At 50.0% G+C, this 13,389-nt stretch overlaps 1 protein-coding gene across 2 annotated transcripts; it reads right to left on the bottom strand.

The window, feature by feature from the left end:
• Window positions 1-735: 735 nt before the first annotated feature.
• SYNPO2L (synaptopodin 2 like) lies at window positions 736-10,087 on the bottom strand. Of its 2 annotated transcripts, XM_019745809.2 has the most exons (4): window positions 9,852-10,087; window positions 8,562-8,713; window positions 7,579-8,093; window positions 736-4,378 (listed from the first exon to the last, which is right to left on the bottom strand). In XM_019745809.2, the coding sequence occupies exons 1-4, from the start codon at window positions 9,954-9,956 to the stop codon at window positions 2,208-2,210; spliced, it is 2,943 nt and encodes a 980-aa protein (XP_019601368.2). In that variant the 5' UTR covers window positions 9,957-10,087; the 3' UTR covers window positions 736-2,207. The 2 variants fall into 2 exon arrangements, with proteins under 2 accessions (XP_019601368.2, XP_019601370.2); XM_019745811.2 differs by lacking the exons at window positions 7,579-8,093; window positions 8,562-8,713; window positions 9,852-10,087 and adding an exon at window positions 6,342-6,533.
• Between the last annotated feature and the right edge of the window lie 3,302 nt (window positions 10,088-13,389).

Raw genomic sequence — 13,389 nt, forward strand, 5'->3', positions numbered from 1 at the left:
TAAGTAGCCAATGGTGATTTTATCATCCCTACCATCCCCCCCTCGAAAACAAAAACAAACCAAAATTTTGGTCTCCTGTTATTGAATACCTAAAACTATCAAGTGGGTGAAGACATATTTAACCTATGCTCTCTGGGTCCTCCCTTTGGAATTCTGAGACTACTTGGGAGCATCTGGGTCCTGAGCCTGGTTATTGGCACACATATGCCCCCTGCTGGTAAAACTGGGGCAATGGCACTTTCCTTCTCGCCAGTCCAATGCTCGTCTTCTCCAGTGCCTTCTCTTTTTTCATTAGTCTCAATCCACACTATCCACCCAGTTCTTCTGTCTCCCATCCCACCTTCACCTCCAGCCATTGTTTTCCCACGGAAACATAGTTGCTTCCTCCAGGGAGCTAGGAAATGATGATGGCAAAAGGCTCAGAAGGCCTTTTCAACTTCTCTTAGTTCTGTAAACTGAGACCTAGTTCGGGAAGTTTGGAGCAGGGTTGATTGAAAGAGGGAAAATCTGGATGGGGAATGTAGAGAGAGGGAACCAAGGGAGTGGTGTTAAGTGGCTAAACAGGAATGGGACAGAATTGCTAGAGAAGAGCAAGAGACCAAGGGGTAAAGGGCAAAAGGGTGAGAAATAGGAGAAAGAGATCAGGAATCAGGAGATCAGGGGAACGAGTTAGAGAAGATCAAAGGGAGATCAAGATCTGGGTATAAACCTAGAAGAGATGACAGCAACAGAAGGTACGGGGTATAAGTTTATTCTTGTGCATAAATAAACAAAAGTACTGTGACTCACACCTAATACGCAAATGAACAATCAATTTCCAGATAAAGCCGCAAGCGTGCCCCATGGTCTTGGTGAGAGGGGAGTCCATAACACTCTGGGATTAGAGATGAGGACCTGAAGCTGGAAAGGGACAAGAGCTACGGTTTGAGGGATAGGGTAGGACTGAAAAGAGGTTTGGCTCTGGGTGTTTCCTTGCCCTTTCCCAGGTGGTCAGGACAAGCTGCAGAAGACAGAGGGACAGATTCAGAGGAGGTAGCACAGATACCAACTGTTCTTTCAACACGCACCACACATTCTCACATCTTCCCACAATCACCCCCTTCACTCTAACAAATATACTCTTCTCCCTCATTTCCCCCCAACCTCCCTCCTGTACATGGTTGTTTTCTCGTTACCTAACTTTACTCTCTGCCGACACTGCATTCTCCTTCTCCCTCACCGGCTCCTCTTTGTGGCTCAATCAGTTACATTCATTTCTGCTTTGCTCCTGGCTCTGCCTCACTTTCCACACCATGGCTCTTTTCTTTCTCCTTTCTGTCTTGTGTTCATGAGGCAATGAAGCCAATGATTTGGTCACTCTCAGAGGATATTTTCTTTCTTTTTGTTCACTTCCTGGGTGCCTGTTGCTCAGCATGGGCCTCTCAAGTTGCTAACTTTCTGAAATCCTGAGGAATTCTTAGTTCTATTCCTGGTCTAGCTGGTATAACTCAGTCCATAAAACTGCCCTGGCCCTCCAAGTCTTCTCATACTCCATGAGTTTCACAAGATGCTGTGTACCAGCTACAGACACTGGTCTTAAACTCTTGTGAATCTCTTTCCCCCCTACACTTTAATAGCACAAAGGTAAGACCCACAATGGGCCTTCAGATCTCTCCTCTTACTCTTGCCTCAGACAGAAGAGCACATATATGCACACACACTTGCACATACATATGCACACATACACATCTAGGTATATGCCAGCCAAGCTTGGGAAAGAAGAGTGAGAAGTAGCCAGCGACTTAGTACAAACAGGGGTCAATTCAGTTCCTTTGCTGCCTGCCTGGTGGTGAGCTTCTTGCCTGAGGTCTCAATGGTAACTTCTCTGTGTGCTTCTCATTGAACGTTAAAATGAGGCCCACAGAGCAAAGCACAAATGTAGAGAAATAGAGACCAGTGGGGGAATATAGGTGGAGAGACCTAAAGACAGAGATCCTGGCAAGGAACTGCAGAGACAAAGAGGAGTGCAGATACCAAAGCACAGATATTAGGTTAGAAAGAAGCAGGAAGGTTGGGAGCCAGGAGGAAGCCAGGGGATGGGATACCAACTCCAAAACTATCTCTGGCAGGAGGGGATTTAGCCTCCAGATGCTTGAGAGAGGGGGTGGATTGGGTAGGAGAAGCAACTTTAGGAACTGGATGTGCCACCTCTCCTTGGTCCTGGGAGCTCAGTGGTGGCCTGCCCCAGGCCTCCACACATGAGCCTGCAATCCTGTTCTGGTGGCTGAAAACCGAGGCCTGGCTACCTGGAAGCCACAGGAGCTAGGGGAGGCCCCAAGACCCCTGGGAGACTCTGGAGGAGGGGCTGGGCTAAGGACAGGGGCTGAGGCCAGCTCTGCCCTCCAGATGGGCTCATCTAATGTAGTGGCTGCTCGGGGGGCAAGCACAGTGGGGGCCAGGGGCTCTGCAGTTGGCTGAGGTGCTGGAGTGGAAAATCGCCGGATCTCCTGGACTCGGGCAGTTTTGGGGGGCCCTGAGGAGGTGGGACCAGGAGTCTGGGGAACCTCATCAAAACAGAACATGGCAGTTTTAAGTTGGTAGGGCTGGTGCCGCATGAAATCCAGAGCCTTGATGCCCTGCTTGGGAGTTGCCCGAGGCCCCTGCGATTGGGCCTTACTAGGGAGAGTTCGGGCAGCTTGGGGAAAAAACGGTGAGAGCAGAGGGTTGTAAGCTATAGGAGGTGGGGCACGTATGTTGGGTGAGTATTTCCAGGAAGGGGGCAGTGAGGGAGTAGGAGAAGGGCTTCGGGGTCGAGGGCCGAGGCCAGGACTAGGTGTAGCTTCCACCACATACCTGTCTGCTCGGCTCTGCCGCTTGGCAAACAGCTCCCCACCCCTGCCCTGAAGCCTTGGTGGCTCCGGGATTCCAGCAGAAGGGGTAGCCCCATTCACTAGCCCATCAGTGAACCCTCGAGATGGGGGTTTAGGAGCCACCGGGGGTGGAGTCTTAGGAGTCATAGGGGGCGGGGTTTTGGGAGCCATTGGAGGCGGGGTTTTAGGTGTCACGTGAGGCGGGGTCTTGTAACTCCTGCCCCCTGGTGGCTGCATGAAGTTGCAGGCTTCAGCCCCGAGGCTCAGAGCATCCTCCTCTGGACCAGATTCAGCACCCCCTGCCCGGGGTTTTTCATCCAGATTCTGCACCAGCGATAACAGCTCCGGGTTGGGCGAGTTCTTCGTCTCCTCGTTTCCCGGCCGGAACATCTGCTTCCGGGTCCCCCGACGCCGGGCCTCCTGTAGGATGCCTGTGCGAGCAGCTGGCACAGAGATGCGCTGCTCCCGAGCGCTGGGGAGCTCAGGGGCCGCGGGGCCTGAGGAGGGCGCCTCTGGGCGCGCAGCGGGTCGCAGGGGCGCCGACAGGAAGATAGAAGCGGTGGAGGTCATGGCAGCTGCGCTAGGGAGAGCGGGGGGCTCAGGGGCTCCGCCTGGCGTAACTGGACGATTAGGGGCCGGGATATACAGGGAACTGGTGGCCGTCATGGGGCCCGAAGAGCGTGGGGTGCTGGGGGAACTGGAGGCTGGCATGTGGCTGGGAACCCCTGAGGTGAAGCTGGGCTGAGGCGTGGGCCCCTGAGGAGAGGACAAGAAAGGCGGTGGGACAGGACTGAGGCCTCCCAGGCTTTCATTCGCTCTCTTGGGGGCCGGGGGCCGAAAAATAACCGAGGTGGTACCTGGCCGCTGACCTTGTAAGCCCGGGGTAAAAGGCCTGGCTGAACGGTTAAAGATGCTTGGAGCTGGGGTAGGGGCTCCACCACCTAGGAGTAAGGGTCTGGAGCTGGAGAGAGGGACCGGTGAAGGGCTGGATGGGAGCACAACCGCCTCTGGAGGAGCACTCTGGGCCCGAGGTGGTGACTGCAGGCCCTTCCCGTTGAGCATGGCTGCTGGACCATCCTGGGCCAGCTCCTGGGTGCTGGAGGCTGTGCGCTGGCGCTGCTGTTCAAAGAGCTGGACCCCTCGCCCAGAGGCCTCACTCAGCTGCCCTCCTATCCCTGAGCCCGGACCCTCTGCAGCACCTGAGCCTGGCCTGGCCAGCTCCATGTCCAGATAGGGGCTGTCCCAGTCGGACTGGTTGGTGAGGCTGCGGGCGTCGGAAAAGGCCTCCTCGTCCAGCTCGGACTCACTGGTAGGAGGGACCCCGTCTTCTTCCTCCACAGGGCCTGTCCCAGCCACAGCCCCAAAGCTCACTAAGGTGTATTTCTTGGCTCTCTGCCGTCTTTTCTTAAACATAAGCACCCCCTTGGAATGGGGGTTGGGGGCTGCAGTTAGCAGGGATGCAATCGTCCGGCATTTGGTCTTGGCCTCCTTCACACTCTTCTCTTGGAGGCTCTCTGCCCGTTGCAGTTCTGAGGAGGCCAGGAGGGAGAACCATCAGTGAACCTCTTCTACTCCTACTCCCCAAGTCTTTCATCTCTACTCCAGCCAGGTCCCTCAGCCCTCCCACCTCCTATCTTTTCACTGGCCAGACCCACAATGTCTCCTGCCTGTGGCAAAGTCCTCTGACTTGAGGGCAGAGTGGAGGATGAAAGGTGAAACCAAGGACAGTTGAAGGGAAGGCTGAGTCGAGCTGGCTGCCCTGACACCACTCTGACCACAGCTCTCCTACCCTCTTTTCCCTCTACTCTGCTCCTGTCTTCCCGGAGATGTGTTCTTACCCACTTCACATACATTCCTTCCCTGCTTCCCTCCATTCCCAGCTGGCAATGCAAGGGTGGGGTTGAACCGGGGTCACTTCCCAGACAGAAAGATGAGACAGGTCCCAGGGAGAGAAAAGATGAGAAGGGATATTTTTCTCCCACCATAGAGACCACAGTAGGGTGCTTCTCAGAAAGTTTGGGACTAATCCCCTTACCCCTATGATAAGGACACAAAGGACCCCTTAGCAACAAGAATCTTCATTCATAATTCCACCCCTACCATGCATTCCAAACCATATACATTCATAGAAATAACTCCCACAACACATCATTTCAACAAGAATATGGGTCTAGTAAAAGCCAGTTGTGGGTATATTTTCTCATGTACTTTTCACTCTCATTTTCAGAGACCCCAGCTTATGAACACTCCAGTTCACACATGTATATAAATACATATATCCCTGCACAAAAACTGCATAGAGTCATTTGAATATATTCACACACATGCATACTCCAGGTGGCCCTTCCCAAGTACCCCCTGCAGAGACCCTTTTGCTAACAGTTTGGTCAAAACTTTAGAGCTGATATAGGCCTTCCAACTGCCAGGGCACTCCTCTGTGCCTCACACCCCTGCTACTCACAGCCAGGGATAAAACTTCAGATCCAAGATGCAGGAAAAGCCAGAGCGCTGCTCTCCAAGGCAACCCTCCAAATCTTTAGGATAACTCAAGGTCACCTTTTCCCCCAGCTGGCAGTAGGAGTGGGGTGGTCTTCTTTAGGGGTCAGCCTTCTAGGAGGTGGAAAGCTCTGGCAACCACTACCAGGCAGGCACGAGAGGTCTATGTATTAAAGGGAAGCAGGGCAGGGCTTTTCCTGCCATGTGGGGCCTGGGAGGTGGGGCCACAAAGTGGGAGTGGCTGCCCTGCTGCTGGGACCCTGCTTTGGACATGGATACTCTGATCCATGATCCCCAGTTCCTCCCGAAAAATTCTTGAAATTCCATCTACTTTCCACTCAAGATACCAAGCTCTTTTCTAATTAGGGCTCTCATTCCACCCATCCCAACGTTTGTACCACAGAATAGAACTGAACGAGAGACAGGCTCTGGAGTCAGAGTTCAGTTTAGGTTTTTGGTTCATGAGAGAGAGTTACTTCACTGAAGTTCCGTTTCCTCATCTGTAAATGAGAATGATAATAGCTACCTCATAGGGTTGCTATGAGAATTAAGTGAGATAATGTTGGTAAATTTAGCATTTAACGACAGCCCTAAGTCCGACTGTGAGTAATCATTACTATCAAAGCTTTCTTGACACTAACTACACATGTATACAGACACTTTCTTGTTCACACACACATATTTTCTCCCACAGACTCCCACATACAAGCCTTAATGTATCCATAGATTATTCACACCTCTCTCTCTCTCATACACTCTCTCCATGAGTTTTCTATAACTCATATGGTCAGAAACCCCTTTGACAAGTGACCATAGCATCAGCCCATTCTGAGAAAGGGGTCATGAAACTTGCCTTAGAAAAGAAGGAAGAGGAAGGCAAAAAGAAGAAAGAGATAAGGGAGTAAGACCTTTCCCAAAGACCTCCCTTCCTAAACTGTTGATATATTCCCCTCCATTCTAGAGCCCAGAACCCTCTTGGCTATGGGAGGGTAGTACCTGCATAGAATGGGTCCTGGACTGCAGGAACTTGGCCTGAGGCTTTGTCAAAACTGGCTTGGCTGAAGGGCTCTTGGCTGATGGGCTCAAACGTCTCCATGCCGGGAAAGGCAGTGTTGGCTGGAGCAGGACCAGCTTGAGCCACCCCCCATGCCTTTTAAAGCCCCTTTGTCTTCTCCCCAGAGCTGGCAGCTGAATGAGCTCACTATGCTATTTTTGGAGCCTGGCCCCCTCCCTTCTCCTGACTGCCTGCTCCACCAGCCCTAGTGTGACGGACACAGGCACCTGCCTGCCCTCTCCCCCACCCTACCCCACTGGACAATGAGGTCTGCTTGGCTAAAAATATCCCCAAGCCGCTAACTACAGTCTCCTCCAACATGATGGGAAGGGAGAGGGTACTAAACAGAATTGGGGATAAGCCGTGACTCCTGGTTATGCATCTGGAATTTCTTTGTGGTATACTGGACACTCTCGGGGATGTCAGCCTCTAAACTGTCATGTCCTTAGCCTCTAATCCAGACTTAAAGACACACAATGCTATGGATCGGGAATCAGAATGGTGGAGGGGAGGAACAAGAGATGAGAACTAGAGGGGGAACCCAGAGATTTCCAAGGTGACAAGAAAGGTTTCTGGGGGAGAGGCATGGGAGGCATAGGGAGAAAGTTCACTCTTAGACCTTGTTCTATAGCCCACATCAAAAATAGCAGAGAGCTTGAGATAAGTGGAACTGGCTTTTTCTGTCCAGGCCCACATTCTTGCCTGAGATAAGGAGCTGAAGATCCCTCCCCTACCATTTCCTAGGGATTCATGAGTATCCCATGGCCTCCCAGGCCCCAGAATCCTTACTGAATTTACAAATGTCAAAGGTGCCTCTGATTCTATGCCTGCAATTAATAGCCCTGCCCTACTTCCAAATAGTCCCCTGCCCTATGCCTGACACCTATCAAAATTATAGCAACAACAACAAGCAAACCCTGCTTTGATTCAGGTCTCTTTCCAACTTCCCTACTTACCCTGTTCCTGGGTTGGGTTGAACCACCTGTACCCTTTTGCCATACTAGTTCAAACAACAGTAATAATGGGGACCATGAGATTAATTATTTTCCCCTCCTACTCTTCTCCACTTGTCCCCAAGACTATAGCCAAGGGAAATAAATATAAGGTATGGTTATGAAGGGTAGACTTAGGGTTCAGATTGAAAGATCCTGACTAGGGGGAAAGGGTTCAGGCACTCACTGGCTTGCTTGGCCTTCTGGGTGTAGGTGGTAGTAAGATCTTCTGCCACTGGGTGGGGTACAGGCCCCACCATCGGGATGAGATGAGGGCCAGGCCGGAGGGGGCCATGGGGCAACAGCAGGGCCTCGGCTGGCGGTGGCTGAAGGGTTGCCCCATCCTCCCAAGATGGGGAGCTCACACGGCTGTCACCCTGGCTGGAAGGGCCCTGGACAGCAGGTGCCGGCTCTGCAGGGCTGTCAGACAGGTAGACCTCATCGGGTGGGGCTCCTGGAGGGCTGGGCCTTGTTGAGCCTCGGCGGCGGGGTCGGCGGGGCTTCTCCTGAGTGGCAGGGCCATCAACGTCACTGTCTGTCTCTCCGTAGTAAGCCTCACTGTCCGGGGGTGAAAGGAGGCTCCCAGGCTGAAGAGGCTGGGGAACTGGAGCACCAGGGGGCTCAGGACTCAGTGGAGATAAGGGTGACAGCACGTGACACTCACCAGGGGATGGAGATCGCAAAGGCCCTTCATCCTCTACCCTGGGTGGGAAAGATGACAGAGCTTGAAAAATGGGCTGGATGACTGACAGCTAGAGAGATCTGAAGGGAATGGGAGAGGGAGAAGGAGGTAAGGGGAGAGAAGGGACTGGCATATAGGAGGAATGTATGGACTGAGAAGAGTGAAGATCTGAAGACAAACTGGAAGGCAAATGTGCTTAGAGGGCTCTGAGTGGAAATGAGCTTCCCGGAAGATGTGATGATGAGACAGGCAAGGGATTGAAGGAGGCCCACACACTCAGATACCCACCTGATACCTCCATCCCTTACTCAGATATGTTCAAGCCCTTTGGGAGGCCTACACTAACATCTATACTCCGGCACTAATGCACAAGCAGAGATGGGTCCTTGTTAGTTGCTGAAGCCAGGCCCGTAAGGCACAGAGCTGCCAGGCAAGGGGAACAAATGGACTAGGGGGACGTGGGTGGGTGGGGTAGGAGGAATCCATACCTCCGCACAGTGAGGACCAGTTGATTCCCTGAGGCATCAATGAGGCTCATGGCACTGGCATGAGAGAGGCTGGTGCAGGAGACTCCATTAATGGCTAAAAGCTGGTCCCTCTCTCGGAGTCCTGCTCTGCCAGCTTGGCTCCGTCTTCGGATCTGAGAAGGTGTTGGAGGAGAGACTGTAGGTGAGAGAGGGCCTCCGAGGGGGAATAGAATGAAAGGAGTTAGGAGAGGAAGGACCCGTGTGTGGGAGGGATTTTACTTTGCAGGGTAAGAAGGGTGGAGAGGAGCATGGGGCTGCAGTTACGGGGGCCGATCTAGAAGGAAGAAGATACAGGGTGCATTATGTAAGAGGAAGTAGGGTAATCATTGAATGAGCACCTTGGGGAAAACGGCAGCAGGGCGGTACTAGAATGGTGGTTTTCCAAGATTGTCCTCCAACAGCAATATCTATATGAGCCAATAGTTCTCTCCTAGGCCTTGGAATTCCAGGCACTGTTATCTATGTAGTCGAGATTTTAGAACAGTATTCCAGATTGGAGGGAATCCAGCAGATTCTGGGAGGCTATGATTATGTGTATGTATGTGTGCCATGGTGGCTATCACTTATTGAGTGCTTACTAAATGTTAGGCATGGTGCTAAGCATTCTACATGTAGTATTGCATTTAATCGTTAGAATGGTTCTATGAGGTAAGTACTATTATCACCCACATTTTATAACTGAGAAAATTAAGCCTGTATGGTGAAACGAAAAGGGTAACAACTTCCTCTGACAGGCCAGATCTTGCCATAACCCTCCTAGCACCAAAAAAAGAGTCTTGCCTAGTGAGAAAGGATCTGGCATAGGGAAAGAAGAGCACTGAAGGCATGGGCAGGGCAGGGCAGGGCTGGGCTGGGCTGGGCGAGACAAACTCAGCTCATTACATATCAGCTTAGTTAGAAATTAGAACCTTCCCTACATTCCTGGAGTTTGGAGTAGAGGAGGCACAAACCCAGGGGAGCAAAGACTGGCTGGCCAGACCTGGGCCTCTGCTACTATGGCGCCACAGGGAACTGAGACACTTTTTCTCTGCTATCAGAAACCGGGAATCCCTTTTCTAATAGCCCCCCACAAGAAGCCTGTGGTGACACCACTCCCCAACAAACATAAACACGCTTCCCTGCCCACCTATCCACCCCCACTCCTCTTCACAGACTCCCACTTCTCTCCCCCATAAGCCACCACATGGCTCTTCCCAGGTACCCTTAGGTTCCCCCTTTCCCTGAAACCTCAACATAGGGGCTCTCCCTTACCTTGGACACCTGTAAGGGTTTCCTCTGCTCGGCCCCCCCCTGAAGTCGGAAGCCCCAGGGGGCTCCCCCTGACAGTGTGACCAGCACCTCCTCCTCAGCACCCATCGCTCAGCTTGGCCTATGGCCCTCGGAGTTTGGACAGTGTCCCAGGGAGAGAAGTCGAGGTGCTGGTACCCCGTCCGGCCTGTCTGGCTGTCCTGCTCCTGCTGCCCCAGGCCTTCCCCCCCACACCACACACCACGGGCAGGCAACTTGGCCCTGGGATCAGTACAGTCCAGCACACGTGTCCTGTCAATCGGAGTTGTGCTCAAAATAGTTGCCGGCTGTACTCCTCTCCCTCCCCCCCAGCTGTATTACTCCCAGAGTTAATTATAGTAAAAACTCTGTCCTCTCCTGTCCCCCATTCTCCTGCATGGGCCTTTGACTCAGGACTCAGAGTACTAACTTTCTGGCTCTATAACTCATGTAGACCTTTTCAGGGACTGTGCCCCCTGATAGGATCATGGACTAATTCCAACTGCTTTCCTCCAAAGCTCATTTCAAAGTGACATCATCAAGGGCTTTGATTCCAGAGGGAAGAATGGCTGGGAACAATCCACAAGTGCAAGCTCCCTAGAAAAGAGTGCCCCCTTTCTGCATGAATTTACCTATTAATCAAAATGAAGATCTATATCCCATTGCAGCGCTGGGTGCAGTGTAGAGGAATTCTGATTAGCCCTGCCCCAACTGAACTGTTCCCTCTTCCATAAAGCCTTTCCTGCCCATTTCCCAAGACTCCCTCCCTATTCAATAGGGCTTCCTTCCTCTGGGTAACAGATGTATCAACATATTTCTATGTGGTACTTCTCAGGCATTATAGTCTGTTTATATGACTAAACAGTACTCAATAAATGTTTGCTGAATTACCTCTTACTATACATAGGTGGTCATGGAAAGGTGAAATAGATAGGTGTGTATAAACATGCCAACCCATGTTAAAAATAAAATTCCTAATTATTTTTAGGTTTCCATTACATGAATGTGCCCTATGTTAAGAGATCTCTTTCTGTTATAAAACATAACATTGTGGTGCTGTAATTGTAATTATCAAAGGCTAGTTTCCTGGAATAGCTGTTCTGCTAGTGTGCCAAATGCTGTTTGCCTTGGTGTATGATGTAGTCACAGAAAGCACTTGGGATATAGAGTCAGAACTGAACTTGGATCCTCATTCCATCATTTATTAGCTGTATGTCCTTGAGCAGTTACTTGACCTCACTAGTAAAGAGCATCTAAATATCCATTCATTCACTATTCAAACATTTATTGACTGCTGGCTACATGTGAGCCATTGTGCTATACCAGTGGCTTTCAATTAACCCTCAGAATCACCTGGGGGAAAAATTTTTTTTAATTGGGGAATGTTGGGCAACAGTGTGTTTTTTCCAGGGCCCATCAGCTCTAAGTCAAGTTGTCCTTCAATCTAGTTGTGGCGGATGAAGCTCAGCTCTAAGTGCAGTCGCCGTTTTCAATCTTTATTTGCAGGGGGCTCAGCCCACCATCCCATGTGGGAATTGAATGAGCAACCTTGTTGTTAAGAGCTCGTGTTCTAACCAACTGAGCCATCCGGCCGCCCCTCTGGAAGCTCAGCGGCAGCTTGTTATCTTCAGTCTAGTTGTGGAGGGCGCAGCTCACTGGTCCATGTGGGAATAGAATCGACAACCCTGTTGTTCAGAGCTCGCTCTCTAACCAACTGAGCCATCTGGACACCCTAGGAAACTTTTAAAGCTACTGGTTTCCTAAAATAAGACAGCATATAGCTTAGATGATTGTGTAATGAAATAATCTATGTTATATAATGCATATCTATATACCTCTCTATATAATACATAACATATAGTATATTATATATATACAATATATATTGTGTATATTATATATATATATATTATATATATATATATGTATATATGATGATTCTCACGCTTCAGCCTTAGGGATTCTGATTTTATTGGTCTGGTACCTGGTATTGCCATTTTAAAAAGCACCACAGATGACTCTAATGTGCAGCCAAGACAGAACCAGAGTGGGGATACAGAAAGCAATAAAATGCAACACATCGGCCTCTATCCTCAAGAAACTATGAATTTAGGCTCTACCACTTACTAGGAGTGCAACCTTAAGCAAGACAGAGGATACCAACTTTCCTATGCTGATCTGAGAGTAAAATGCAATAAATTATGTGAAAATGTTTAGCAAAGGACCCAGCCTATAACATAGGCGCTCACCAATGTTAACTGAATTTGGCAAATTACTAACCTGGACTAGTGGGTCTCAGTCTTCAGTGTGCAAAAGGAATCATCTGGATGGCCTATTAAATCAAAACTTGCTGGCCCTCACCTCCAGAGTTTCTGATTCAGTCCATCTAGAGTGATTCAGTACGTCTTAGAAATGTCTATTTCTAACAGGTTCTCAGGTGGTACTGATACCGCTGACCCCAGGATCACACTTTGAGAATCACTAACCTCGACTCTTGAGGACAGGAACTGCTTGCCAATTTACTAAAGCATACTTAAATGCCTAATACAGCTTCCAGCACAGAATACAGGTGTAATTTTTTTAATGAATGAACCACTGTGTGCCTCAGAATAACTAATACTTACTGTCAACAATAAGAGAGCAAGTACTTTTTTTCATTATTGTATTCCCATAACCAAGGACATGGCTTGGCACACAGCAGTGCACAAAGATGATTACTAAATGAATCAATGTAAAAAGGGATTAAATGAAGTCATGTATGCTTTTTAAAATCCTACAAAGATTAGCTACAATTATTGTTATTCACTAGGGGTAATAATAATTACTCCAGAAACTGGAGCTCTTTCATATGCTGGGGGCATCCTGACAGCAGAGATAGTCAGGCTCTGACATAGGTCTGCATCTAAATCAAGGCGCTGTATAAAAGTGGTTAACTGGTAACAGCTGACCATCACTAAGCGCTTGCTCTGGTGCCAGGCAATCTATGTGACTTGTCTACATGCATCCTTTCAACAGCTATTAGAAGGGAATTTAGTATTCACTCCATTTTACAGATGAAAGAAACTGAGGCAGAGATTAAGTTGCCCAAGCTAGCGAACTACAGGGCCAGAACTGGAACATGTGAAGCCCGAAAGCACAGTTAGTGACCTTTACCATCATGCGTTCCACAAATCTCATAACACGCAAAGGTCGTGTGGAGAACAACCTCGAAGACGGAAATCAATGGGGTCAGGGGTCAGCAGGAAGTGGCTACGGGACTCTAGGTCAGAGGTCACTAACCTGTCATAGGCGGATTGAGGGGTCGTTACTAAAGATAGTTTGACCTAGCTTTCACAATCGCATCTTAGCTGGTTGGATGATAAAGTGACCAGGACACCTGGCGGGGGTGAGGGGGGGAAGCGGAAATGTATAAGAATCCGTGGAGCCTCCCAGGGTACGACCACGATGGGAGCAGAAAATGGCGCATGCGCAGCATCCGGGTTCCTGAGCGCGTGCCTACTGTAGACGTGGCAGAAGGAGTGGC

The sequence above is a fragment of the Rhinolophus sinicus genome, linkage group LG07 (genome assembly GCF_036562045.2).
Source record: "Rhinolophus sinicus isolate RSC01 linkage group LG07, ASM3656204v1, whole genome shotgun sequence".
Lineage (NCBI taxonomy): Eukaryota > Metazoa > Chordata > Mammalia > Chiroptera > Rhinolophidae > Rhinolophus > Rhinolophus sinicus.